This window comes from Sceloporus occidentalis, unplaced genomic scaffold (genome assembly GCF_023333645.1).
Source record: "Sceloporus occidentalis isolate IW3139 unplaced genomic scaffold, rSceOcc1.0.p SCAF_2, whole genome shotgun sequence".
In the NCBI taxonomy this organism is placed as follows: Eukaryota; Metazoa; Chordata; class Lepidosauria; order Squamata; family Phrynosomatidae; genus Sceloporus; species Sceloporus occidentalis.
Window position 1 is genome coordinate 111746108 of NW_028316982.1, and position 27084 is coordinate 111773191.

Genomic DNA, 27084 nt, shown 5'->3' on the forward strand with positions numbered 1-27084 from the left:
AATCCTTTTTGCTCAGGAGTGACTCGGATAAAGTGATAACATTGCTATAATTATTGTGAGGTATGGTTAAAACACAACAAATGCTCTTCCAGCTTAATCCTGTTTAATTTATCCAAGTGTGGGCTTTGTAATCTTGGTTGCTATAAATATTAAATCTCTTTTGATTCCACCAACCATTGGAAACACAATCGAAAACAGTGGGTCACTTCTTCCCCACCATGTTGCTGCTACAACCAAATTCCTAAACTTGTAATGAATGCAACATTGCAAGCCTGGTGTAGTGGTCAGGGCTTTGGACTACCACTCCAGAGACCAGGGTTTGAATCCTTTTTTGGCCATGGAAACCCAGTGGGTGACATTGGGCAAGTCACATTGTCTTGGCCTCTGAGGAAGGTAATGACAAACTTCCTCTGAACAAATCTTGCCATGAAAACCTCTTAGGGCTGTCATAAGTCAGAAACAACTTGAAGTCACAGAACAACAACAAAAATTCAGTTGACACAAAATCCACAGCAGGGACAACTTCTTCAGGCTCAGAGGCTGCACACTCCCCTACTGGACTTCAGAGGACTGCACTTCTGTTAATGTCCCCTCACCGGTGTTAAAAAGGGGACCCTACACTCTCCAGAGGCTGCAAAAGTTGCAGACAGACAACATATTCAATTACCAAGAATGTTATCCACAATATAAAGGTAAAGGTAAAGGTAAAGGTAGCCCCTTGACATTAACATCTAGTCGTAACTGACTGTAGGGAGTGGTGCTCATTTCCGTTACTAAGCCAAAGAGCTAGTGTTGTCCGAGGACTGCTCTAGTCGTCATATGGACCGCACAGAATGCTATTACCTTCCCACCAAAGTGGTACCTATTTATCTACTTGCATTTGCATGTTTTTGAACTGATAGGTTGGCAGAAGCTAGGGCTAGTGACAGGAGCTCGCCCCATCATGCGGCACTCGGGTCTCGAATTGCCGATCTACCGATCTACTGATCTACCGATCGTTAGAATTGGCATCTTAATCACTAAGCCACCACATCCACAATATACAAGGGGGGGGGGAATTTACAACATGTATGCAGCAGTCTTAAATAAACAACGCCGAATGTGCAATAGTGGTGTGAGTGTTGGATTATGACTGTGGAGACCAGAGTTCGTATCTCTACTCAGCCATGGATACCCACTGGGCTGAAGTCACACTGTCTCAGCCTCAGAGGAAAGCAGTGACAAACCCTCTCAAGAAATGTTGGCCCCACTGTGTATACACCCCTTTCTGGGTATCACCTGGTGCAGTTTGCATCCCTTGCAAGCCCTGACCATGCTGGACTCTCTGGATTTAAAAGTATCTTTAATAAAAGATAGATGTAGCCTCAGTACAGGTGCTACTTTAAACATATATGATCAAATGGATTTTTCTTGTTGGCACAGCAGGGGAGGACAACTCAGAAGAGGTTGAAGGGGTTCATTGGCTCCTCTATGAATGTTTTCTTTGATTCCCAAATGCTCCCCCATGCCCCTAGGGTGTGAGAGAAGCATTTCCACCAGACTTTCAGAGAGTAAAACAGAAATCGACTTTAGGTAGTCATTTCCCCCTTACAAAGTGACCTTTCCTGGGCCTAAAATACCTTGGAGGACCAAAATTGGGGATAAATTTTAAAACTTTTTGGAGGTATACATTTTCCCCTCTCCTTCCCTACAGACCTCTCTTTTGTGGAGTCCCTTCTTTCTGAAAGATATTTGGCTGCCCTCCTGCCCATTCCCCTTCAAGGTAATGCCATCAAGCTTCAGCAGCATTCCATCTTGTAAGAATATGAACAGTCTTTAAACATATGTGCCACCTGATGGCCCCTCTGCTGCCCTCCTGGTGGATGGTCATTCAAAAGGGGGAAACACATACTTTTCACTGTGTCCTTTATGTAACAGGGCAATGGGGAAAGAGGTAACCTGAGCTTGTTGGTCTTCAATTCTATGATGAAATATATTGTATCATGATTTATATTTTTAAAAATATACAAATGAGGGTATAAACACTGTTTGGGTATTTATGTCCCTTTTTGTGAGCAGGGTAGAGGGGACAATTTACATACAGTACCTAGGCTGCTGAGCAAGAGCAAAAGAGCAGAGTCTCAAAGGTGCCCATCAATTATTAGTATCTGAAGAGCAGACTGAGCAGCAGATCAACAGGTAACATGGTCACAGTTTTCTCCCCTATGGTGAAATTAAGTTATTATTTATAAATTTATATTTATACATGGCCTAAACACTTTAAAGCCACCAGATCCTATTTGGACTTAAAAGCTAAACCAGGTCTGCCCTGCTTAATACTTGGATGTGAGATTGCCAATGAATCCTGGTCTGGTACAGACTGGCGCTTTGCCTCAGCCTCGGGCTGATTTTAGGGCTCCGTAGGGCTGGGTGTCCATATGTGCGCAGCCCTACTTTCGGCGCCTGTGCACCATCATGCCGTGCCCCTGTCCACATGGGGCATGTGACGATGACGTGTGGGCGTCCAAGTGCCCAAACAACGCTTGCTGGAAGCGGTACTGTCATGGTGTGCAAGCGCCATTATGACGCCCTTAAAAAGAAGCCACCTAGAGCAGCTCCTTTTTAGGGAGTGTGTCGGTGCCATGCTGTGTGGCTGGCGCAGCATCGATGAGGGACAAAAACAGGCGGGATGGAGCCACCCGTCTGAATTCCCTCTATATTTCAGAGAAAGAAACTGGCCAAACCACCTCTGAATATTCCTTGCCTAAAGAGATTATCTCACACCAAATCAGTTCCGGGATAGACATGGGTTGTAACCATTACCAACATTTATAATCTGGGGAAGGGCAACTTTAAAGAACAGGAATGATACATACCCTGATGTAGGGAGTGGGTCTTTTTGGAAGTAAGCATCCTGCAAAGCTAGTTCTGAGGTAATTCTTTTTGTAGTATCCATAGTAAGAAGTTTTTGAAGATACGGCCCTTCTTATACACAGATTTTTTATACACGGATTCAAGCATCCACGGTTTGAAAATGTTAAAAAAAAGTATAAATTTCAAATATCAAACCTTGATTTTCCATTTTTTATAAGGGACACCATTTTGCTCTGTCATTATATTTAATGGGACTTGCACATCCACAGATTTTGTTATCTACGGGGGATCTTGGAACCAAACCCCAGCGTATAACAAGGGTCCACTGTATATAGTAAAATATTAGTGGAATTAAGCTTATATAAATATCTAGAATTTATAGGCATACATGCCAAAATGAAGCCCAATATTAAATTTGAGCACATTCAGTTTTCTGTACAGGAAAATCCCATTCTTGAAAAGCTGCAAATTTGATATGGGCTGCCTAGGGCAGTGCAATAAGATCCGTTGGTGACAGTTACAACCCGTCTGTATCCCGGCAGGGATTTGGCATGCACTAACTCCTAAGAAAACCCTATGAAATTCATGGGGTCACCATACATCAACAAGCAAAATGAAGGTACACACATACACACACAAGAGCACATGCCTATAGATAAAAATTGGCATATGACAGTTTTATGTAAATTGGTGCCCTCTTTTGTCTTTATTTTGCTTTTGGTGGTTTATTTCCTTCTTTTTAGGCAATGGGTAATTAGCAGTAGGTAAGTGGTTGATAGTCACCCTGCCACTGTCTACATGAACATACTTGAGCCAAGGCTGTTATTATGCAACTTAGCACATTAAGCTAAGTTGGTATGGTAGAATCCAGGCTTGCTGCTACATTGACCTTCTTTGCATTGACTGCACCATCTTACCATTTGGGCTTACCATTTGGGCTGCTTGTAATCATTGTATTGCATTGCATTGCATAATGTGAGTGATTGTTTTTTTACCATTTGCTCATTTGTTTCTTCACATCTTGTGATACTGGAAGGGAAATAGATTTTATGCTAGTTGACTGAAATTCTTTTATTTCTTACTTTGGTTTTCATTCTTTCCCACGAGACTGAATTCTTGATAGGGTATAATATACATGAGTTGTTTTAATTTTTATAGATTTTCAGCCTCTTTCAGTTCTGTTGAAAAGCAAAGCTATATGCATATTAAAAATGCATGCGGGGGGGGGGGGGACTCACAAATGAAATTTAGCTAGAATATTCTTGGCAACACATTGACTTGAATTAGAGGTATGGTTGTGTTCTATCAGTTCGGTAAGGATCTTAAGTAAGGTGTGCAGGTGTAACTGAAGCTTTTAGGGCTTGTTCAGGTGTTGCAAAACACCTCTGCAGCTACTGAACCAGGTTACAAGCAAATAAGCTTCCCAACCTCCATTAAACACACAAGGACTTTAGTTTTATTTGCTTGAGCAAGATTATTTCAAGTGCAGCAAAAAAAGGCAGAGGAAGGTCAGTCTGAGCATTAAGCAGAACTCATTGTACTGATTTGATTAGTAGCAATTTACCATCTGGAAGCAATGCCATTTTTAAAGACCCTTTTGTTAAAGAAATGTGGGTCATTTTTTTAAAAACCCAGATAATTTCTATTACCTGTCACAAAAGGATAACAACAGTGAAGTAATTCTTTGAGTTACATATTTGAAATCCTTGGGATTAGTCACACACAGACCAGGCATACCAGGGAGGGAAATAAAGGGTAGCTGGTTTCCTTCTGCAGTTATGCTGATAGAAGGAAAACAAACTGGAAAAGGCCTTTTATTGGGGTGGGGGTGGGGGGGTGTTTGAGCCATATTGTCTAAGTCTCATTACAAATATGGAAACATCGGAGTATTGAATGGACCTGAAGGATCTCAGGAATTCTCTGAAAATATGATTTAAATATAGTTCTGTAAACAAAGTCATGTGGAGATTAGTTTTCAAAGTCATATAGTGAAGTGGTGATCCAATCCTGTTTTTAAGAGTCCAAATTCCACTCTCCATCTTTGCAGTAGGGGAGGGTCAATATTTTTAATAATTTAGACATGCTGGTAAAATAGAACGACAAGACCCTTTGCAACTGCTGCTTTTTGGGCAATGAAGGCACAGTTCATATCCTTATTGGCATCCTCTCTTCTTCAGAATTCAGATGCAAAAATACACTAAAGGCACAAGATCTTGTCGGGTCTTGATAGCCAAGCAGCTTCAGCTCTGGTTAGTCCTTGGATGTGAGATCATCAATGAATATCATATTCTGTAGTCTGTATTTCAGGGGATGGAACTGGCAAAAACATATCTGAGTATTCCTTGCCTAAGAAAACCCTATGAAATTCATGGGGTCCACACACACAAACATACACACACTAATGAAATCGAATGTGCCTCAGTGAAAGAATAGCACTGATTTCTTACTTTTGGGTGTACGCTCTAGCCTCCATACCTGTTGTAATACCACTAACAGCTCACTGGTCTTGTCCATGGAGAAGCATCAAGTCCCACTTTCACATCACTATTTGAACCCAGGTGATCTCCTCCTCTAGGTCTCCTGTAGTTTACATAGGCTAGATAACTGATTCTGAGCTCTTCGCTTTAATGCACTGAGAGAATTTGCTCCTTGCTGGGCAAATTCTTGTGAGCAGCATTCGCAATGATATACATACTGGCTTCCTGATTCTGTCTTGCACATGTGTAAAACCATAAGGTTGGAATGTTAATTTGAAAAGAAATGAATATATCGCTCTAGGTCCTACAGCAACATCCTGTCCCTGTTTAGTTATTGATGGCTTCAGCATCCCATTATATTTGTTTTATTTAAAAGTAATGCTTCAAACTCTCTACTTACTGTGAAGTCGAAAGTTTTCATGGCCGGCATCCATAGTTTTTTGTGAGTTTTTCGGGCTATGTGGCCATGTTCTCTACTTACTATTTATGGACACATGAGAGTGTGGATGTGGGATGATGATGATAATGACGACGACGACAATATTATATTATATCCCACTCTTTCCCAGTTCAGAACTCAAGGTAGCTCACAAAAGTTAAAAGAGATACAATTAAAAATCATAATATACATAAGTTAAAAATAAAATTAAACTATTGGTAGAATTAATAGGCGTCAACAGCATCTTCATTTAAAAGAATGGCAACACATACAAACAATACAGTGCATTAGAAAAGCCGCTTTCTTCTCTGAAGGACACCAGTTAAGGATGAATTTATTCAGTCCTTCTTAATGGTAGCAGTGAGTAATCTGAGCCTTTTTTCCCTTGCTGTGAGAAAGTCTTCACAGTCTGGACTAAAACCCAGATGGATTCATATCCCCAGTGACATGGGATCTGCTAGCAGCTGTTCTTCAGTTTGTGTTCGGATTTATATTACTGAGGTTAACAAATTTGACCCTTGCCTCTATTGGATTTCTAGCTTATTCTTCTCCTTTCTTCATCTTACAGTGTTCTCCTTTTGGTGTATGCATTATAGTTTGTATCCAGGCCTTGAACAAAACATTTGAGATGTCAAAAGTGAACCTTTGAGTAGTGGGCAAATAGCTACAAAGACATTACATCACAACACTGATACACTCAAGGAGCCCTATCTGTACACTGCCCCAACAATCTACAGCTTAGTTTAAAACCCAGATAGCTTGAGTCACCGCATTAGAATAAGTGCATAAGAAGGTTCATGAGTTAGAGATTGTCTTACGGATTTGCAGCCTTTCAAAGAAACCTTAGTACAGTGAGGATTTCTTTGTTTTCTTTGCTATGCTCCCTGCTGCGTAAATAGTACTTGTACATGAAGAAGGAAAGCATTTGGAAAACAAGCTTCAGATGTAATCTGCAAATCTAGAGGTATGTTGTCATGTACACAGCCTGTCCTACTATTTATGTTTTTATAAACAGCTTTGAGCATGATATATATGTGTGTGTATTAGGGCTGTGAAATGCCTCTGCAGATACCTCCACTTTGGAGTTTGGGCTGCCTCCAAAATGAAGACAAAGCAAAGACAGGGTTCAGAGTGAATCAGTCAGGTCATAAATGCTTGGATCTACTTTGGAAGATGTGTGGTTTTCCTCCCAGTATGATATTTTTAAAAATATTCCACAAGTGCTTCATAAACAAAAATGCCATGGAAGGAAGAGGCAGAGGAAGTGAATCTACAGAGCATGTGAATCTGTAGTTGTACAGCTGGCAACTGCTGTTTTCAATCTAGGAATGACTTCATCTACACTCTTATTGCTGTATTATTGGGAAGGACCTTGGAAGAACATATCAGAAAAGTTTCTTTCTTTCTTTCTTTCTTTCTTTCTTTCTTTCTTTCTCATTCTCTTTCTCCTTGGCCACAGCACTTGGTTCAATGTCTTCTCTTTCCCTTCTCCCATAATTCCTGCCTATAAATTTCCCGGTTCTGTTCTTTGTGGCTTGCCTTCAAGACATTTCTGACTCATGGCAGCCTTAAGGCGAACCTATCATGGGGTTTTCTTAGCAAGAGTTTTGAGAAGGGGTTTGCCTTTTCCTCCCTCTGAGGCTGAGAGCATGTGACATGCCCAAGGTCACCTGTGGGTTTCTATGGCGAGTTCCACTCTATCTGCCTTTCCTTTCTCCTCCACTCTCAGTACCTAGCTAAATGCCTTTTCCCTTTTTCTCTCTTATTCTTTTTGCCCCATCCCCACTTCACTCCTGATCTTCTTCATATTTCTCTCTCTTTCCTTCTCTCCCCTTCCTCTAACTCCTGTTTCTTAGTTATTCCCTACTCCTGATCCTCCTATCAGGTCCTTTTTCTTCCCTTCCCCTTGGTGATAATTTTGCCACATTTGGAGGGGACAGACCATAGGATGAGATGTTGTTGTTGTGTGTGCCTTCAAGTAGTTTCTGACTTATTGCAACCCTAAAGTGAACCTGAAACCTCCCCCCTGCCTCTCCTGGGCCTAAAGTGCACGGGGGGGGGGGGGGACGACACTTCAAAATTTCTAACCATGCGCCCCAGAGTGCATTAAGTACATTTTCTTGCAACAAATAGGGTGCAATTTTTCATTTTGGGTGGGATGCAGTTTCCCAAGGGTCCCTTGGATGTGCAATATGGCCCCCGGGTCTCCCATACTTGCCCTCCCTGTATTAGATTATCAACATTTTAAAAGGGTTGGTCTGTTTTTCCCAGGAAGATTTCTTCCCACCCTGATTATAGGGATATGAATGGAAGATCAATACATACATAAAGTGACAGTGAAAAAAGGTCAAGATTATAATGAAAGACAGGACCACAGAAATATTGGTGGTTAAAACAATTTGTATAGGAAATAAAAGCTAACTGTGGTTCTACTTTTTTTTTTCCTGATTCTTGTTCATGCTGCCATAGTGACCCATTCGGGATTTGTAATATGTATAGGAATTAGAATGAGAATTTCTGATGACGGTTTTGGTGCTGCCTTTCTTTCCGTTTGTCTGTCCTGTGTTCCCTTTGAGGGGAATATCAGAAAGTGGTTTAACTTGCCAGAAGTACCCTTATACTCATGTTAAAGAAGTGGTTCTTTACAAATTACAGTATGTGGGAAAAGATTATGACACTGTGCACAAAGGGCATGTATATTGGATCACATAATCCTGAGGCAGTGGAGAGAAATCTCAGGGTTTCTTATGGAAAGACCTAAGGGATGGGAAGGCATCTCCTTACTCCTTAGTTCCCACTCTGAATCTGACAAAATGGGTTTTCAGGGATGTGAACTTCCTGGTTTCTGAAAAGTTTTGGAGAAGGGCTGTGGGTAACTTGTGGCCCCCTCAGTGTTTTTACACTGCAACTCCCATCAGTTCTAGGTTGTGTAGCATGCTGGTGGATAAGAGAATGAAGGATAATAGAAGCTGAATCAAAAAAACACATGGGAAATTATCACACTGGCAAAAAAGATGGGTGCATAGCAGTATGCTTCCATCAGTATTGTGCAATAACATGAAGATTATCGCACAACATCATGCGACGTTGTGATTATCTCACGAATAAAGAGGAATTCTAGTGCCACTTTTTATTCACTGGGATTTTCACTGAATAAAAAAGTGGTGTGAGAATTCCTCTTTTTTTACAGGATAATTGTGATGTTGCGTGACATCATAGGATAATCTTTGCGTTCTCACGCGATATTGATGGGACATACTGCTATGCTCCCATCTTTTTTGCCAGTGTGATAATCTCCATTATGAGTCGCAAGATCTGCATCTCTGCCTTGCCTCTCTTAAGAGGATATCTCAGGGACCCTTAGGTTAGAAGGTTGCTGGGCCAGTTGCAGAACTGGGAAAATGTACTTTTTAGATTACAACTCCTATAGTCTATGATGACTTGGATTATTCTGCAAGATATAGTCTAACATCACCCCTGCCAATCTGTGACAGGTGAAACCTTGGCCTGATGTGATATGTGGTTCATACATCAGCAGAGTCAGTGTTGGACAACGTGTCTGTGTGACACTGTGATGGAAAACATTCTAAGGAAAATGAGGATTGTACAGCATGTTCCTGCCTTTACTGTATCCCCATTTGCCCTTGAGACCTTTTCCTGGTAATCAGAGGTATTGCTAAAAAGACAGGAACTGCTTAAAGCAGTGCTTCTAAAAAGGCAAGACAAAGCAAGTGCCATAAGGTCATGTACTCATGTACCCAGTGGAACAGCATTCTCACTCTCTGCCAGCAATGTACTCAATATCGGCTGGCATAATTTGAGCCCCATGAAGCCAGAAAGCAACAGACCTTCTACTAATGTGAGCTGTTGACCACTACGTCAACCTATTTTGTTTGTTTTTTAATGCTGGTCTAGGGGGTGCAAAAGAGGGAGGGCTTTCTTCAGTATCTGTTGCACCATTATTAATTGCGGAAGATTTCATTCAGCTTGATACATTGTGTGAATTAGGACTAACCTGGTTAGAAGAAAGCACTGGCTATGCTAGATTTATCCTGCCAGATTTACACTGCATACACTATGATCTATAAATCCCAGTCCAATCCATCACCAAATGGATCATGGCACTCAGTCCAGAGCGAAATGCAGCTCACATGACTCCAACCAACACCCAAGGCCCATTTTTTAGTCCTGAGTCACTTGCTCCAAAATGCAGACAAGAAAAATTTGTGCCCAAATACTGATTTCTGTTCTTGGAAACTTCTGTATTAAAATAAGGCTCATGTCCCCCTCTCATCTTCTTTGAATGCAAATGTCTCTCCCCAAACATCCACAGATGTGGATCTCTGGCCATTTCCAGTTTGGATTTTTTTTCCTTTTGTTCCCACAGGATTTTTGGGACTGATGGGGTCCATGAAGCATCTTAACGAGATGGAAAATGGTTCCCTCCAGATTCTCAAACCTCGCTCACCCTTCTTTTGGTTCCTGGAAAGCAGAATATTCTGATGGTCTATTACATTCTCTGTGGGTCTATTAATTCCCAGTGGGCACACAGAAACTGAATACACTTTGGTGGATCACAAACTGGGCAATCTTGTTCTTGTCTTAGGCAAGGGTATAATGGATACTCTCCCTCCACCTTACACATTTGTTAACTCGCCTCTCTCCAGCAAAGAGCATGATGGAAAGAAAGGAAGACTAAAGAGGCGGCAGTAGAACAGGGCAGGACGTGGAATATGGGACCTCCCAGATGCTGTAAAACTATACATTACATCACCCGTCATTGCTATGCAGATCAGGAATGGTGGGAATTGTAATTAAAACCATTGGGTAAGGTATGCATTTTAGATTTTTTAAAAATTGTTCCAAGAAAAGCATATATATGGAGCACATATTCCTCAGCCCTCTGGAGATGGTTTTCTCTAGACATTTCTTTGTTTCAGTCAGGGCCCCCTCCAGAGATACAGATGGAGACAAGCACTTTGGAGAGGCAATATTTAGGTGGGAGAAGCATCTATTCACATGCTCTTCCACAAAGTTAGCAACAATCCCTCTGCTGGTTTGGGTTCTAATTTGGCCTAAAGGGCCTTGACTGGGCTGAGACAATTTCAGTTCTCAAAGTTTTGTCAATACCTGGGTCTTTCCAGATGGAGAACTCCTAGAACTACTGTCGAAGAGCTATGATCTACCTGTCCTGTAGTTCTCACTTTAACTCATTCTGTTCTGTTCTTAACTCATTCTGTAAGAATGTGGTGAGAAGAATTGGTGGGGAAATTTTAGAAGGTTACTAATGACAAGTGATATTCTTTTGTAGGATTCCCTGCAAAATTCAGTGGATAGGGCAGGGTGGTTGCAAAAGAAGAACTTTGTCTGGAGGAATCACATGTGGTCAGACATCCAGACTGCAAGCATCATTGTATTAAGGACAGTGTCCCCTCTGCCCAGGACATGGGAGAAGTGCTACAGTCCTCTCATATTACTTGCCTAATTCAGGGCTAAACTAGCTGAACCTTATTTTCTTTCTTCCTCCAAAGAAAGTGCATGGGAACCAGAAACAAATCAGGATTAGGTTTAAAACTCCCTGGGATCATTTATCTCTCTTATATTTTATCCCTCCTTGCAGGGGCTAAACAAGAAGAAAAATGGTTTGTGTCAATGGAGGATAGTGGTTTTTTGTTTTAATGACCAATGGGAGGGAGGCATTGCATGGGGAAGATTCAGCTTCTCCTCCCTGTGTGCGTTTATGGTGGAACAAAAAATAAAATGACGCATGGTGGGATACTATATAGTTTAGGACTGCATCTGTATTGCAAAAAATATTTCTGTTTGATACCGCTTTAATTGCCATGGCTCAATGCTATTGAATTCTGGGATTCTGTAGTTTGTTGTGGCACCAGTGCTTTTTGACAGGGAAGGCTAAATGCCTCACAAAAGTAGAGATCCCAGAATTCCATAACATTGAGCCCTGGTATTCAAGTGGTGTCAAGCTGCCTTATTTTTGAGGTACAGATGTGGACCCGATCTCTGTCTGCTTAAGGAAGAGCATGTAGACTTGTAGCAAATTGGGAGGGGGGGAGCCACTGTTGGTGACAGAAGGAATCCTTCCCAGTAGCAGCATCATATCAACATCAGATTTAGATTATTTCAACAAACATGTTTAAACTGTGGTGCAGTTAGCCTACAATATGTTGGGTTTTTTAAAAACCAAATTATTGATTTAAAAATCTAGCTGTTAGTGCATCTAGGGTAGAGCCATTGAATGAATGGGCTTACCAAGGCTTGATTTATAAAGGTCCAAAACACTGCAGGAATAAACCAATTTGACACGACTTTAACTGGCTTGGCTCAGTGCTAGGAAATTCTGGGAACTGTAGTTGTGTGAGCCTTCTCTGTCAGAGAGCTCTGGGGCCACAGCAAACTACACTTTCCAGGATTCCCTAGCACTGAGCCAGGGCAGTTAAAGTGGTCTTAAACTGGATTATTTCTGCAGTGTGTTTTGGACCAAAGTTTCCCTTGATTCAGCCAGTCTACTCTAGTTGGGACTAACAATAATTTGCTGCCCTTTTGTGGTAGTCCAAATTTGATGCCATTTAGACTTTTAGTTTGCATCTTTAGTTTATAGAGTTTGCAGTCGTCATCGTCTTCCTCTTCTGCTGCTGCTTCTGTTGTTATAATCTGTTGTTATAATGCTGTTTCATAATCTCTGTTTTCTTACATTTCTGGGACGATTTTACAAAAACAGTTTCCTCGCTAGAAAAGATTCGGAGAAAAAACCAATTTGTTAGAACCCCAGCATTTTAGTTAAGTGTATGCACATGTATACACACACATACACTGCCAGCACTTAGTCCTATTAATTCTCTGCTGTGCCATTTTCTCAGCAGCTTTTAAAACATCTCTTTTTAAAATGACTTCTCTCCCCCCCTCCCCCCACTTCCTCCTGTTTTCTCTTTTCATCCTTGGTTTACTTCAATTGCCGCAAACTGAGGGGTTATTCAGATGGTGAAAAAATCCTAGATTGAATCACTGATGCAAATAGATCCAAATAGACTGGGGATAGAACTCTGAATACATTTTGAATACATTCACATCATTGACAGCCCCATGGTTGAGAAAGCGCCATCCCTTTCCAGTGGAACAGCCACTGCTGGGGGAAAAAGAGGGAAAGTGCGGAGAGAAAAAGGAATGCTGACCCCCTCGAGTGGTGGGAGGAGGAACCTTTGACTGGGTGTCGGTGGGTGCAGGAAGAAGGGAAGGGTGCCCGCACATGTCAACGACTGAACTCACAGAGATGCAAAGAGATGCAGGTTTGTGGAGAGATGCAGTTCCATAGTGTGAATAACAAATCTGGAATGCATGAGTGAGGTTATTTGCATAGTTCTGGTAAAACAAATGCCATCTAAATGACCCCTTAGTTCAAAGGGCAAAAGTAATTTGCAGTTACCGATATACTTGACTATAAGTCAACCTCATATATAAGTCGAGGGCAGGTTTTGGGGCCATAATTATAGATTTTGATATGACCCATGGATAAGTCGAGGGTAAAACATAGGGACATGTAATGAAGAATGTAATGCCAAGGAAAACAATGCCAAAGAACATACAAAACTCCAGCAGACATAACTATTTGTGCTCATACTAAAGGCTGGATGGATGAAAGAGTAGAAAGGGGTGAGTGCTTCCAGGGCAGATTAAACTCTTGCTTTTCGCTCTGTGTGTGTTTGTGGATGTGTGGATGTGTGTGTGTAATACACTACTTACAGTGAGTCATGTATAAGTTGACTCAGTTTTTTGGGGTCAATTTTTAACCTAAATTTCTAGACTTATACATGAGTATATACAGTGAAGGAGAGGAGATAAGAGGATGGAGTCCTGTCCTTCCCAATAGGCTCATTTCCTCCCCAGGATTCCCTAAATTCAGGGCTTCCCTGCTTAAAATAGTAGTTTAATGTATTCTATCCCATTAAAAAAAGTATGCCCTCTTGTTATCTGGTCACATCCTTTTGACTCATCTCTGATATTGCTTGGCCACATATGTCTGGGTTTCCATCTGTTAAATGTTGGTGGGTAAGCGGTCTCCCCTCCCCTCAAAACCCTTCATTTTATTCCAACTGGGCTCAGATCCAAGAAACAGGGCAATATACCCTACAAAAATTCTTAGAAACAGATCCCCCAGTGTATTAATGTCAATGGCAATGGTAATGGCAATTCATTTATGTAGCACTTCGTACCACCAAAAAACAAAAACAAAAATCAATAGATGAAAACCAGGACAAGTGGTAACAAGCAACATCATAGCATGGTCAAGATGGGAAAGCAAAAGGCTAGCTAGAAAAGCTTGCAGCATATTGCTTTTGTTTGAGCCTACTTGGAACAGCAAGTTTAATTCTCTTGTCCTCTCCCTATGCTGAGTTAATTGAGTACAGACTAATGTATTCTCTAACTTTGAATTCAGTTTGCAGCAACTGAAGGAAGTTGAAGACAAAGCGGGAAAATTGGAAGAGGATAAAGAAAGTGGGACATTTTAAAAGCAGCTGAAAAAACTAAGATGACAGAGGACTAATTGGTACTGTCAGGGAAGTTGGAAGACATGTGGGAAGCCCTACTAATAAGCAGAGTGGGGCAGCAAATTTTGGGTGTCATGAAAGGCCAGAAAATATAATTTAATGTATTATTCTTGTGTTTTATGGCCAGGGATGGGGAGAGGGCCTTGTGGATTTTTTCTGCTTCTTGTACCAAAATAACAACGCTGGCTATTATGCACCTTTACATAATGGAGGGGAGCCATTTGCTGTTCTGCCTCAGACTGCAAAATGTCTTAGGCCAACCCTGATTGGCAATGAGCCGAGCTGTGAAAAAAGCAGTTGAAACTTCAGGAGTTCAATGCTCTCCAACAGCCGAAATCTTTGGGTGTTTAAATATTTTAGCCTGGCTTTGCATACCAAGGGAGGAGCAGCAGACCTGTGTTGGAAGAAGCAGTTTGCTGCCATCAAGTCTGGTTGGAGCCTAAGAACTATTCTGCATTATCAAAGAGTTGCAATAAATCAGAGGTTCTTCCAAGCACTGTTTCCCAAAAGGTACTATTTGTAACCAGGGTGTCTGTAATGAGCTTACCTAGAGATGAGAAGCTAGATATAGCAGCCTTCTCCTGGAGTCAATCTTATAAGTAAATCAAAATCACACTGCCCTTCTTGATATAAACAAGAGACGGGAATGCCTTGGTGTTAAAGTAGAGCTTCTTGCCCTCATTATTTATGCACAGGACTGCCATCTCATATGAAAACATTCCAAATTTATTCAAAACCTGTTTCTGAAAGGAGGTCCAGCAATTGTTGGGACTGGTTTTGTTGGGGAAAGGGGGTCTCTGCCTTTTCTGTGAATGTTCAAAAAGACAATGAAGATTTGTGACCATCACAAGACATGGTCAGCTCTTTTGTTTACACCATCAGACTCGTTAAAAGGATAGATTGTTTTATGATCTTAGGGATTTCTGGCTTGGGGGCTACAGCTTAGCAAATCTTGAAAAGGTGATTTTATTTTTTATTGGTGATTTTTATTCTGGGAACAATAATCTAACACCCCCCCCCCCCCCAAGTTTTCCAGTTTTACACCTTACATCTTACTGAATGAAATGTGTTTTCATGTTCAAGAGTTCCAACATGTCTGGGGGATTCTTGGCACTGTAGTCACTTCACCGAGTGTTGCAGCTTTCATATTGGAAGGACAGGTGGATCACAGTTGGTGACTTCCCAATCCTGATATTCCCACTGAACACTAAGATTCTAAATTAGTGAGCACTTGATCATATGCTCTGAGAAACACCGGCCTCTGGAAATCAGGATTTCCAGTGAGAGTTCTTTATTAGCTAGCTGCTTTGCAGACTGGGGAACTTGCAATGAATGAGAGGCCATTTTCCCAATATAAATTGTCTCCATAGAATTATCATAAGCACCCATTGATTTCCACTTAAAGTTCAAATATGAGATTTTGAGATCTCTTTTGGTTGAGGGAATGAAAGACAGGAGGCTGTGGCAGCTCTGATGTCAGTCAGGTAGTGTATCAATTCAGGACTAGTACAAACCTTAAAGTACTACCCAAGTTGCTGCATCTGTTTAAAAGGTAGGGGTCAGTACCTCAGATAGCACTTTTAAAATTAAGCCTTAAACACTGGATATTATCAAACAGAGAAAAAGGATGAGAGAGAAATGGGATGCTCCCATCCTTATCATGTGATTGCGCAAAGTTTATCGAACAACAGCCCGCCCATGATGTCATGCTCATCCCGTCCTTCTCCCATCAATGAAGTGGAATAGTAACTTTGTATTCACAGCAGTTTCCCATGAAAAAAAGTTACGGGACCATTCCACTTCATTGACAGGAGAAGAATGGGATGAGTGTGACGTTGCAGGACGTTGTGTGTTAATCTTCGCACAATTCCACAATAAGGACAAGAGCATCTTTTTTCTCTCCTATACTTTTTCTCTGTTTGATAATCTCCACTGCGGCACCAGGATGTCACTTCCATGCCCTCCGTTTGGTGGCAGCGTGGTCGTGACGTCCCAATGGCGGCGCCCATGTAGAATGGGCATCGCCATTTTGTACGTACTAGGTACGTACTAGGGTTAGGGCGTCCGGAAGGGACGCCCTTTCCTAACCCTAGTACGTACCTAGTACGTACTTTTTGCACGTCTGGAATGTGCCTATGTTTTGGTCCGTGAATTGGTGCTGGTTGATGAAGAACGGGCTGTTGGCCTGCACATTGTTCCCGGGAAATAAACAGTTTGTAGTCAGCAGACACAAATATGATGCCAGCTCTTGCCACACTGGGGACAAAACCCTGCTGCTCTGCCACAGCAGACATTAAGGGCCCGAACAGACAGGCCAAAATAAAGTTGTTTCAGATAACTTTGGACAGGGACGTAGCTAGGATTTTAGGAAGGGGGGGTCCAGACTAAGTGCCACCATTATAATGGGGCTTGAGTGTGGCGGCGCAGCAGCACACACCATTCATTTTTCTAATGGAAGGGGGGAGTCCGGACCCCAAGACCCCCTCCCCTTAGCTACGTCCCTGCTTTGGAGGTATGCTGTTTGAATGACACACACATCTCAAGAGGCCAGAAGCTGTGCCAAAGCTGTGCGCCAGTCCTTAGGACTGGAGCGTGGCTTTGGTGCGGTTTCTGGCCTATTAGGACACATGCAGCATTTAAACAGCATACCTCCAAAGTGACCCGAAGCAACTTTATTTTGGCCAGTCTGTTCGGGCCCTAAGATGCACTGGCCTAACTAACCAGGCCTGACTTTAGCTTCAGAGATCAGACAGGAGCTGTGCTTTCAGGGTATTTTGGCTACATGGGCCTCCTCTCTCTCATATATATATATATTGGACTACAACTCTGAAGATTAAGATTCAATATACACTCAGTCATGGAGACCCACTGGGTGACTATGGGTGACTCACATATTCTCAGCTCCAGAAAACCCTGTGGTAAATTGGAAATTACCTGGAGGCACACAACAACAACAAAAACAAGAAGTCTAGAGGAACTCAAATTAGTCACTATCATGCAACCAGAACTACCTCACAGCATTGTTATATATATTTTCATAACAATGCTGTGAGGTAGTTCTGGTTGCATGATAGTGACTAATTTGAGTTCCTCTAGACATCTTGTTTTTGTTGTTGTTGTGTGCCTCCAGGTAATTTCCAACTTACCACAGGGTTTTCTGGAGCTGAGAATGTGTAAATCACCCATAGTCACCCAGTGGGTCTCCATGACTGAGTGCATATTGAATCTTGATCTTCGGAGTTGTAGTCCAATGCTGAAACCACTACAGGACCTGTAAAACAGAGAGCCATTTTATTTCTTAAAATTAAAAAGGGGGTCTCTGTGTACCTTTTATTTTGGAACACCCCCCCCCCCCCCAGCCATTATGAAGGAGCTTCGTCTTTCAGTGAAAGAGTCTGTGAAAGGGTCAGGATTTGTTTGAATAGTCAGTGACAGATTTATTTTCATATGTCAAAGATAAACTTTGCCTATGCTCACTCCTTTACCCAAGATGTTTACTGGTGTTCATGCTGAGCTTTTCAAAGGTTTTTCTTAAGAATAAGAACAACAATAACAATGACAATCATAACACACAATGCCACATGTTCTGAGAAACACCTCCCAATTCTAACACCAAATACTCTAGTTCCTTGATTGTTATTATTTTTAATCACAGAATTTCAGGAATCAGCATGGGGTTTTATAACAGTATCTATTAATATTTAGGTGCTAAATTGGCATTAAGTAGGTCACTGCTTTAATCATAACTCACAGAAAACACATACACATACTTGTTGGTTTCAAGCAAAACAGTTCAGTGGAATTAGCAAAAGCATTCCAGATCCCCTTCTGAAGCTAAGCCAAAAATAGTGGATGTTAATTCCATTTCTATCCTAATCCTTCCTCTGCTTGTCTAACTATTTTGTACTCATAAGTCATAACATATCTGCTTCAAATGATATGTTTCCTTGATTGTTGTGCCCAGATGCAGAATTCTTGCAGATTTAGAAATGGAAGCATCATTTTAAAAAGTAATGTTAAGGTTAATGTTGATGCTAGGCGACACTGACACTTCCTCCAACCTTTCAATTACATTCCATATGTGATCTAGGGGAGCAGATGAGGTCTATAGAGTGAGCAAGGGTTCTGCATAAGAGAGGTATGGCATCACAGGTGATTTCAGAATGACTGATAATGCTTAAGACAAGAGTAGAAATCACACAGTCCATAACAGGTTATTGAATTGTAACTCCCAGCTTGTCTCATCATTGGTTATTCTGCTGGGATTTGCAATCCAACAACATCCGAAGGGCCACATGATTCCTGCCACTGTCTTAGGATAATGAGTAGAGCATGTTCCAATACAGTACCTAGAGTGGTTATTGTAGTAACAGAGACAGGGTCAAAAATAACCCAGAACCAGATCTGTTCCTGGATGAAGTCAAGGTTAAATTACTCTTTGGCCTACAGAGGTACACAGAATCGCATCCTCCAACACTTAAAAGATAAAAACAGGAATACAGTGGACCCTTGTTATACGCTGGGGTTTGGTTCCACGATCCCCCGTGTATAACAAAATCCGTGGATGCTCAAGTCCCATTAAATATAATGATATAGCAAAATGGGGTCCCTTGTAAAAAATGGAAAATCAAGGTTTGATATTTGAAATTTATACTTTTTTTTTAACATTTTCAAACTGTGGATGCTTGAATCTGTGTATAAAAAATCCATGTATAAGAAGGGCTGACCGTACATGTGGCCAAGCAACATCTGAGTATGGTCAAAATGGAAAAAGTTATTAATGAGGAGAAACACACACATTATAGGAAACGCTGCAGAAGTTTGCTTTTGTCTGAGCCTACTGGGAAGGGCAGGATTTTGCTCCCTTCTCTCTTTTTCTGGCTGCTGAGTTAATTGGGTGCAAACTACTTTTGCACTTGGAAGTCAGTTTGGCGCAACTAAAGTTAGCTGAGGACTAAGGCGGGATGTAGGAGAAGGAGGGAGAAGCAGGGTCATTTTAAAAGCAACTGAGAAATTGGGACAAGAAAGGATTGACTGGAACTGTTCCTGCCGAATCAGGAGAGTTGGAGGGTATTCAAACAAACAAGGTGATACACATTAACTGTTGAAGTATTATCTGAAGGGCTGGTTTTATCTTTGAATGGGCCCTCCACAAAGTCAGGGTTCTCCAGTGGGTTCCCTTCTATAGCATGGGGTTTCCTGGAAGAGTCCTTGATATGGCAAACCATGACTGAAATTTCCCACAGTGCTCCAGATGAAGCATCATTCCATAACATTGTGGGTAATTTAAAAGGATACGTTCAGACTTTGGTGCAGAGTAGTGATTATGGCCAGATTCCTTTACATACTGTGTTGTTACGTAACCATGGAAGTTATGTAGCTATATAGTGAATCCCAACCCAACCCAACCTTCTTAATCCCCACTGCCTCTGTGATTGACAGGTATCTGTTCCCATCATTCAGAAAATGGCTGACTAATGTTCCTGGGGGCCCTCATGTGAGTGATTTCTATTGAAACAGATAGAAACAGGGTGCTTGTCACAATCCTCCCATGCAACAGAGATCGCTTTCACAAGGGGAGCTTCCTGAGCGACAGGGGAACAGACCCCTGTCACAGCAGCTGCTGACTGATATGTAGGGACTGGGAGACTTTCACAGTCCTTATGTATTCCCTAAACAATGGATAGGTAGTGATGGTGAATACGAGGTGTAACTCTATGCATTCATAACTACTAAATAGGATTTCAGCCTATTACTGTTTGCTAAAACATATTATTATTATTATTATTAAAGTGAAATTCAGGGCAGTTATCAGCAATAGTCCCTGTTAGAATTCCTGCAGCTGTCTAAGAGAATGCCATGTGTTTTGACAACTTTCCTGACTACCCAAGTCTGAAAGATGTTGGGGTTTTGTGTATCTATGTATATTTTTAAGGAAAAAAAGAAACATATGCACAGGTAAGGCACTTTAGACACGCACAGGTGAAGATTATAAATGCCCCATTCTAAACTACAAATCCCAGGATTCTGTAAGATAGAACTAGGGCAGTTAAAATGGGATCGTAGCACTATAATTGTGCAGTATGAGAGTGACCTTTATTTTCATGACAGTGAGTTTAAATTATTCTCTATGTCAAGCAACTCTTCTAGTTATTTATTAATTTATTTATTTTTTTAAAGATATTGACCTACAATCCCACAAAAGCAAAGCAATTCTTTACCCCATAATTGGGGAAACTGAAAGAGTTTTCATACATGCCAAATACTTTGATAACTTGAACATCCCCAAATTCAGAAGAGCATTTATACTAGCAAGATTTAATATCATTCCGTCAGCCGTAGTTGAAGGCAAATATAAAAAGATACCGTATCAGTGCAGACTATGGCCCTGCGGCTCTGAGGAGGTTGAATCAATTGGTCATGTTCTTTTTCGATGCCCCCTTTATATAGAATCTCGTGCCATATATATATTCCCTCTTTTACAACACCTACCTGGCAGAAATGAGCAATTTTATGTACATTATCTTCTTTCAGACCGCAAGGAACTGGTAACTATAAAAGTTGCCAAGTTCTTTGCAGCTGCAATTATCTGCCGTAAAAACTTTTTAATACAGATGAAGTAAGAATGCTTTAAGAGTTTGGCCATAATGAGCCATCATCTTACTGTTTTTACATATTTTATCCTTATACCATTTTATATAAAATGTCACAGATATGGCATTGAAAAAGTTTGTTGATAACTGTATAACTATGCCAATGTTTTGTTTTGTTTTTAATTTCCTAAATTTTGAAAAGGTTTTGTGGAATGAGGATGTGGTATCTGACTGTTGACGTGCCAATGTCTTATAATAATGCGTGAATTTTGTGATGCTATGGGGGATAGGACTGTGGGCATTCTCCCCTTCTACTTGGATATATAGAAGGTACACATCGTCGTTCGGAGTAGAATGGTGATATACTTGTGCTACAGCAGTACACTTGATGTTATATGTTTTGTATTTTTGCTGTATTTTGGTGCTGGCCATGTGCCGTAAATAAATTCATTCTCTCATTTATTTATTTTTAAAGGAGCTTTATATTCAGTTTTTTTGGTTTAAAAAACCTACAAAATGGCATTCACACAAATTAATTTTTAAGAATTCAAGAAAAATAATATTGGTACCATTTCATTAAAAACATAAAAAGAAACAGTGGCAGAAAACAGCAAAGGAAAAAGAACAAAACATTGAAGGCATTTAATAGCAGCTAAAAACAGGATTTTAATGACACAGTGGCATTTCAAAAGATTTCAGATTTTTTTAAATCCTGTTTTGTAGCTGCTATTAAATGTTTTCACTGTTTTCTTGTTTTTTTTCTTTGCTGTTTTCCACGACTGTTTCTTTTTATGTTTTTAATTTATGTTTTAATTTTAATAATTTTTTTTGTAGCCAATGTTTTTACTTCTATCTTTTTAAATTACTGTAACCCGCCTTGAATCCCATTGTGGGAGAAAGGTAGGATATAAATCCTTGAAATAAATAAATAAATAAATGCTACTGACAGCATGAGAAAGGATTTCACCTGGTGCCCAAGTGCCATGTCCCCTGTAGAACTTGAAGCTCTTGGCTATTTAAAATGGCCAGGTCTGATCTGTGGTAGATAAAGATATGCATTCATTTCAGAAGGTAACCAAAGCTTTTGAAAATTTAAATGGTTTTTAATTGTCTGTCTTTTCCTTCCATAGAACTCCCATTTGCCATGGCAACTAACAACTACCAGCTCCATGCCCATTCCCATCAGGAAACCTTAAACTCTGTCTGCCACAGTACTCTGAGTCTAAATTACCAGCCTCTTTCCAAGAGCTCCTCCAGTCTGGCCAGTGTTGGGCGAATGGGTTCTGAAGAGAAGCACAGCAGCAGACAGGAGCTCCGAAAGAGCCTCAGCAGTTCTGCTTGCCAAGTCCATACAAGGGAGAGTGATGCCAAAAGCACCCCTAGCTCTGAATGGTCATCCACTCATTCAGAAATTGCATCCACCATCCGAACTGTGAGCAGCTTGTCACCGAGTGATAGCACACAGAGTACCACAAAAAGCATTAGCCACTTCCTGGGCGTTGACCAATCGCCAGCATCGGCAGAAGGCATGGGCACTAGAACACACATCAAGAGCAGCACTGTTGAGAATGTGTCTTCAGCCTCTGGCACACAACTGCAACATGGGAGCACAATGGATGGACTGGGAGCTGCCGTTCAGAGAAGCCTTTCTGATCTGACATGCAGCTGCAAGCAACCGAGTTCGGCTTCCCAGATGGAGACAAGTGCCACCTACTCTGCCATGGGTTCCAATAGTGGTTATGTTACTTCTCCAGGCAATGCAACATTTGCAAGACCGAGATATGGATCAGACAGATATGAAAATAACCCAGGTGTTCAAAGTCATGTGAACCAAGTCCCAAATTCATCTAGAGACCAAAGTGTGCCAACTAATATATTTGACAATAGTACCTTAGCACACAATGCTACTGTTTGTCCAGATCCAGGAACATATTGTGCAAATTTTCTTGGATCACATATACCTGGAGATAATTTCTCCAACAGAGCGATGTATGCTCAGGGTGGAATTGTGTATAGTAACTTTTCGACAGGTATGTACCCTCCTGGCATGATGGCCATTCATAACAATACTGCCTTTCCCTATAACATAAGACAGGATTCTGCTATGAAGGTAGAGGGCACTATTCCAGCCTACTGCCATTCCTTGCCAATACCCTCTGTTCAGTTCATCCCAAGACTGGTCTGCTCAGTGAGCGAATCGGGAAAAGAACAAGTCCACCCTGAGTATTGTCCAACTTTGCCTGCTACTCAAACAGCAACCCTTCCAAAGTTGGTGTCATCTGTGAGTGAGTCAGGTCTGGATGCAAAACGCATACTGAGTTATTGCAGTATGCGTGGGGAACACATTTTACATGCCCAGCCTTGTGCACAAGCAAAGAGGGGCCAGGAGGAAATGAAGACTATGTATGTGGTGTTAAATAGCCACCAAGATGGCATCCATACGGTCACAAAGACTAAGGACACATGGACTATGACCTCCATGAATGACCTTACCCAGGTACTGCAACCGCCACTTGAATGCAAAGATGTAGAGGTACAAACCCTCCCAACAAATGAATGTAAGTCTGTGGCCACAAGCCCCGCTGTTTTTACAGAAGGCCACCCTCACGTCTTCCCAGAGGTGAATCTGGAACCAGAGGCAGAGGGTGAAAAGTCTCCAGTGCGGGAAGTGAGGTGGGATGATGAAGGCATGACTTGGGAGGTCTATGGTGCTGCTGTTGATCCTGAAGTTCTTGGGCTGGCTATTCAGAAGCATCTTGAGATTCAGATAGAACAATTCCAGACAGAACCATCGCAGCCAGTCTCTAGGAAAAGTACAGAGGAATTGCCAGTGAAAGAGGAAAAGAAAACATCTTTCAGAACAATGATGTACTGTCTAAGACCTCCAAGCTGCTGTGCCCGTTCCAGCTCAGCAGTCGAATAAACTTTCCTAGGTGATGTTTAGACCTGCAAGAGATCCCAGTTTCACACAAACACTGTAACCTGAAGCTGGTACAGATTACAGAGTCTCTTTGGAACAGAGGTGGAAAGTAAACTGATCTAAAACAGTCCTACAAGGCAGAGGCTCTAGGGTTGGTGTTGTTTTTAGTACACATCCCTGAGAGATTATCTACACCTTACTTAGAATTATGTCGTTGAATTCTGGGCTGTTTCACTTCAGATTTTAGATTGGTTGGGCTTTTAAAAACTGCGCACTCTTCACTCAACTGAAATGGATCAGATACAGAATCCAATTTGAATTGGTCATAATGGTCTAATTAATTTAGGGCCAAATCAATTAGTTGCACAGGCCCGATTTTAGGGCATACCTCTTCCATCTAGCTTTTGACCAGACTGTTTGCTGTCTATAGCATTCTATTTCAACTGCTTTCTTAGTTTTTGTATTGTTGGTATTTTACTTTATCTGGTGTTTAATTAACATCTCGTTGAACTTTGGAAAGGCAGCTATTTTTTTCTGTGAAAATTAAATAAACTGATAAATTATTATTCTCTCACCTAGTTCAGAATTCTGTACATTTGTTCGCATTCCTTACATCAAGGAGACCAGAATTGCACTGACTCCTAATTTTGAGTAGCAGGTAGATTTGCTCTCAGAAAGCAGGAATGCAAACTAAAGAAAGAAAGAACTATTGTTGATTTTAGATGACTGATTTTTAAATATGGGATTATTTTAGCCCTTCTGATCTACCTTTGAATAAGAAATACTTCAAAGATTACCATTTCTAAATGACTGACAGCTTGTGGCATATCATTGTCCTTCCCTGTATATCAATTAACTCTGGAAAATCTCGTCTTTTTTAAAAAAACAAAATAGAAAATATTCATTTGTTTATCCATTAGTGTTAATCTTTGATCTCTATATTTTGTTTACTCTGTCATGCTTGTAGTTTTTAATGCTGGAGTGGAAATACATTTTATACTTTTACACAGATGCATTTATTTATGAAAAAAGCATAATAAATACTCTCCTTATTACTAGATAGTTTATTGAATTAAGCTGCTGTGTGCTATGAATTTCCTCTATACTGGATGCACTGCAAATCATTGTGTAGTGCTGTGGATATGGCACTTTGGCAGAACATCCCCTGCAGTTTCTTTTGCCATGAGGAATTACAGAAAACCCAAAGGACTCCTTGCTTACACTGTTACCAAGACACAAATGTACACTGTTACCAGAGATACTGTCATGAGTCACAAATGTCTGATTTACTATGAATGTTTACCCTTGGGTTGACCTATCATTCTGTGATATGGCTACTTTGGTTTTCCTGGAATGATATGTAATTATACTCTTGAGCTGCTGTTCACTGGACAAAAACAGGAAACAACTGATGAAGACGGAGAGCAAAACAATGAGTCCAACATCTCGCTCACTGAGACAAACAAATAAAACAGATTTTCCTTTATTTTGTGTATTGTAGGTCTTTAGGCTTGCATTGCGTATACAGTGTATATCTCTGAAAGATACAGGCATGCCCTAATTAACAAAGGAGATGTGTTCCTAGACATTACTACTTTAATTGAAAATTTGGTAACAAAGAGCATGAAAAGGATGAAGATCAGTTCCTACATCACAAAAAATGATGAGCAGTTCAACATGTTTCAGCAACTCTTCCCCGCCCCCAAATTAACATTATGCATTTATGAAATGAAACATCCAGGTATGGTATGCCTTGCATAACCAGACAAAAGCATTTTGTACCTTCTAGAGATCACCTGAAGGTTTCTTCCAAAATACATTACTTTTTCCATCAGCTTCCACGTTTCTGTTTTGGTGGCCAAACTTAGTGATCTATACTTTTTTAATACGCTGGAGATTGGCTGGTAAAACAAGCTTATCTGCTGTTCCATTTTCTTTCTGTTTTGTTGTTTATGCATGCTCAGTAAGGGATTCTGGAGACACCTGCTATTTCTCTTGTAGGGAGGATAACAGCTACTGCAAGATTAGCTAAAGTACAATCCCATTCTTTCCCAGCTCAGGCTTTATTGCATTGCTTACTACAGACACACTGCTGTGACCCAGCACTGAAAGTCTGTTTCTCCAGCCTTCCATCACCATGTTCCCAATGCTAATACTACTGAAAACCCTTCCATCTAGACATAAGATAAGGAAGAAACATGGGGCTGGATGATCATTTATAAAAAGGAGCTTCACCATTAGAGGTTTTATTAACTGAGATATGCCTGTATTTCTATTGCTTTACTAAACTGATTAAAGCAGAATAAATGGGAAGGGGATTGGGAGGAAAAAACCCATATTTTATCTACCTATTGGCTGTATTTGCTCAGAACATAGCCCTTGAGTGAAATGGGACCTGTGGCCCTCCAGATCTTTCTGGACCCCATTTGTACGAGGCAATTTGGCCAATGCTCTGACACAATGGGAGTAATATTTGAAGACACACAGTTTTTTCATCCCTGGCCCATGCTAAACCATGGTTTAGCATTGTGAGGGGAGATCTGTGCTCCCCTCTTCATCTCCATTTCCAGCATGGCTGCGAGAAGTCTGGAAGTTTTTGATTCAACTTTTGACTAACTGCAGCATTGTTTTATAAAACAAACTCTGGTTAGTCTTAGTTATGGTTTACCAAAACAAGGTAACTGTAAATTATGATATATGAAACTACAATGGGACTCTGTATAGATAGGGGTTTATTTCCCGGTCCCACCTGCAGATACTGAAAAACACAGATGATTGTAGTCCATGTTATTTAATGGTGGCAACATAAATGCACACATTTCAGCACCATTGAATAATAGTGGCCATATGTGGGCTGTCAGATTTGAGGATCGGAAGCCCATCGATAAGGAGACTTAATGCAAGTTTATTTTAGCAAACCTGCATTAAGATTAACAATTTAGGATTCACTTGTAATGCCAATTTGTGGGTAACAAATATTTTCATACTGGCTACATGGAGTTGTATGGAGAGAACTAGGAGCAGAGGGTTTACACAGGACTAACATATGCAGGAATATGTTGATGAAATATGTATTCAAAGTAACATGGCGTTTTGATTTTTTTAGAGGACTCTCATAACAGAAAACACTCTTTCTGCTTTACCAAATTGTATTACCAAAATACAATCTGATCAGCAAAATTCAAGGACAATTTAACAAACAGATTTGTACTATTAAGCAAAACTGACCAGGAACCAG

At 40.8% G+C, this 27084-nt stretch overlaps 1 protein-coding gene across 4 annotated transcripts in view; it reads left to right on the forward strand.

Moving 5' to 3' along the window:
* LOC149318872 (GRIN2-like protein) overlaps nucleotides 1-25388 on the forward strand; it is a 48171-nt gene extending 22783 nt beyond the window's left edge. For 3 of the 4 annotated variants that reach the window (XM_089507904.1, XM_089507901.1, XM_089507902.1), the window contains one exon: nucleotides 22057-25388. In XM_089507904.1, coding sequence (XP_089364030.1) covers nucleotides 22071-23849 — 1779 coding nt within the window. In that variant the 5' untranslated portion in view covers nucleotides 22057-22070 and the 3' untranslated portion in view covers nucleotides 23850-25388. Of the gene's footprint in view, nucleotides 1-6672; nucleotides 6734-22056 lie in introns of those variants that run through there. The other variant, XM_089507903.1, reaches the window with a different exon arrangement.
* Nucleotides 25389-27084: the final 1696 nt, after the last annotated feature.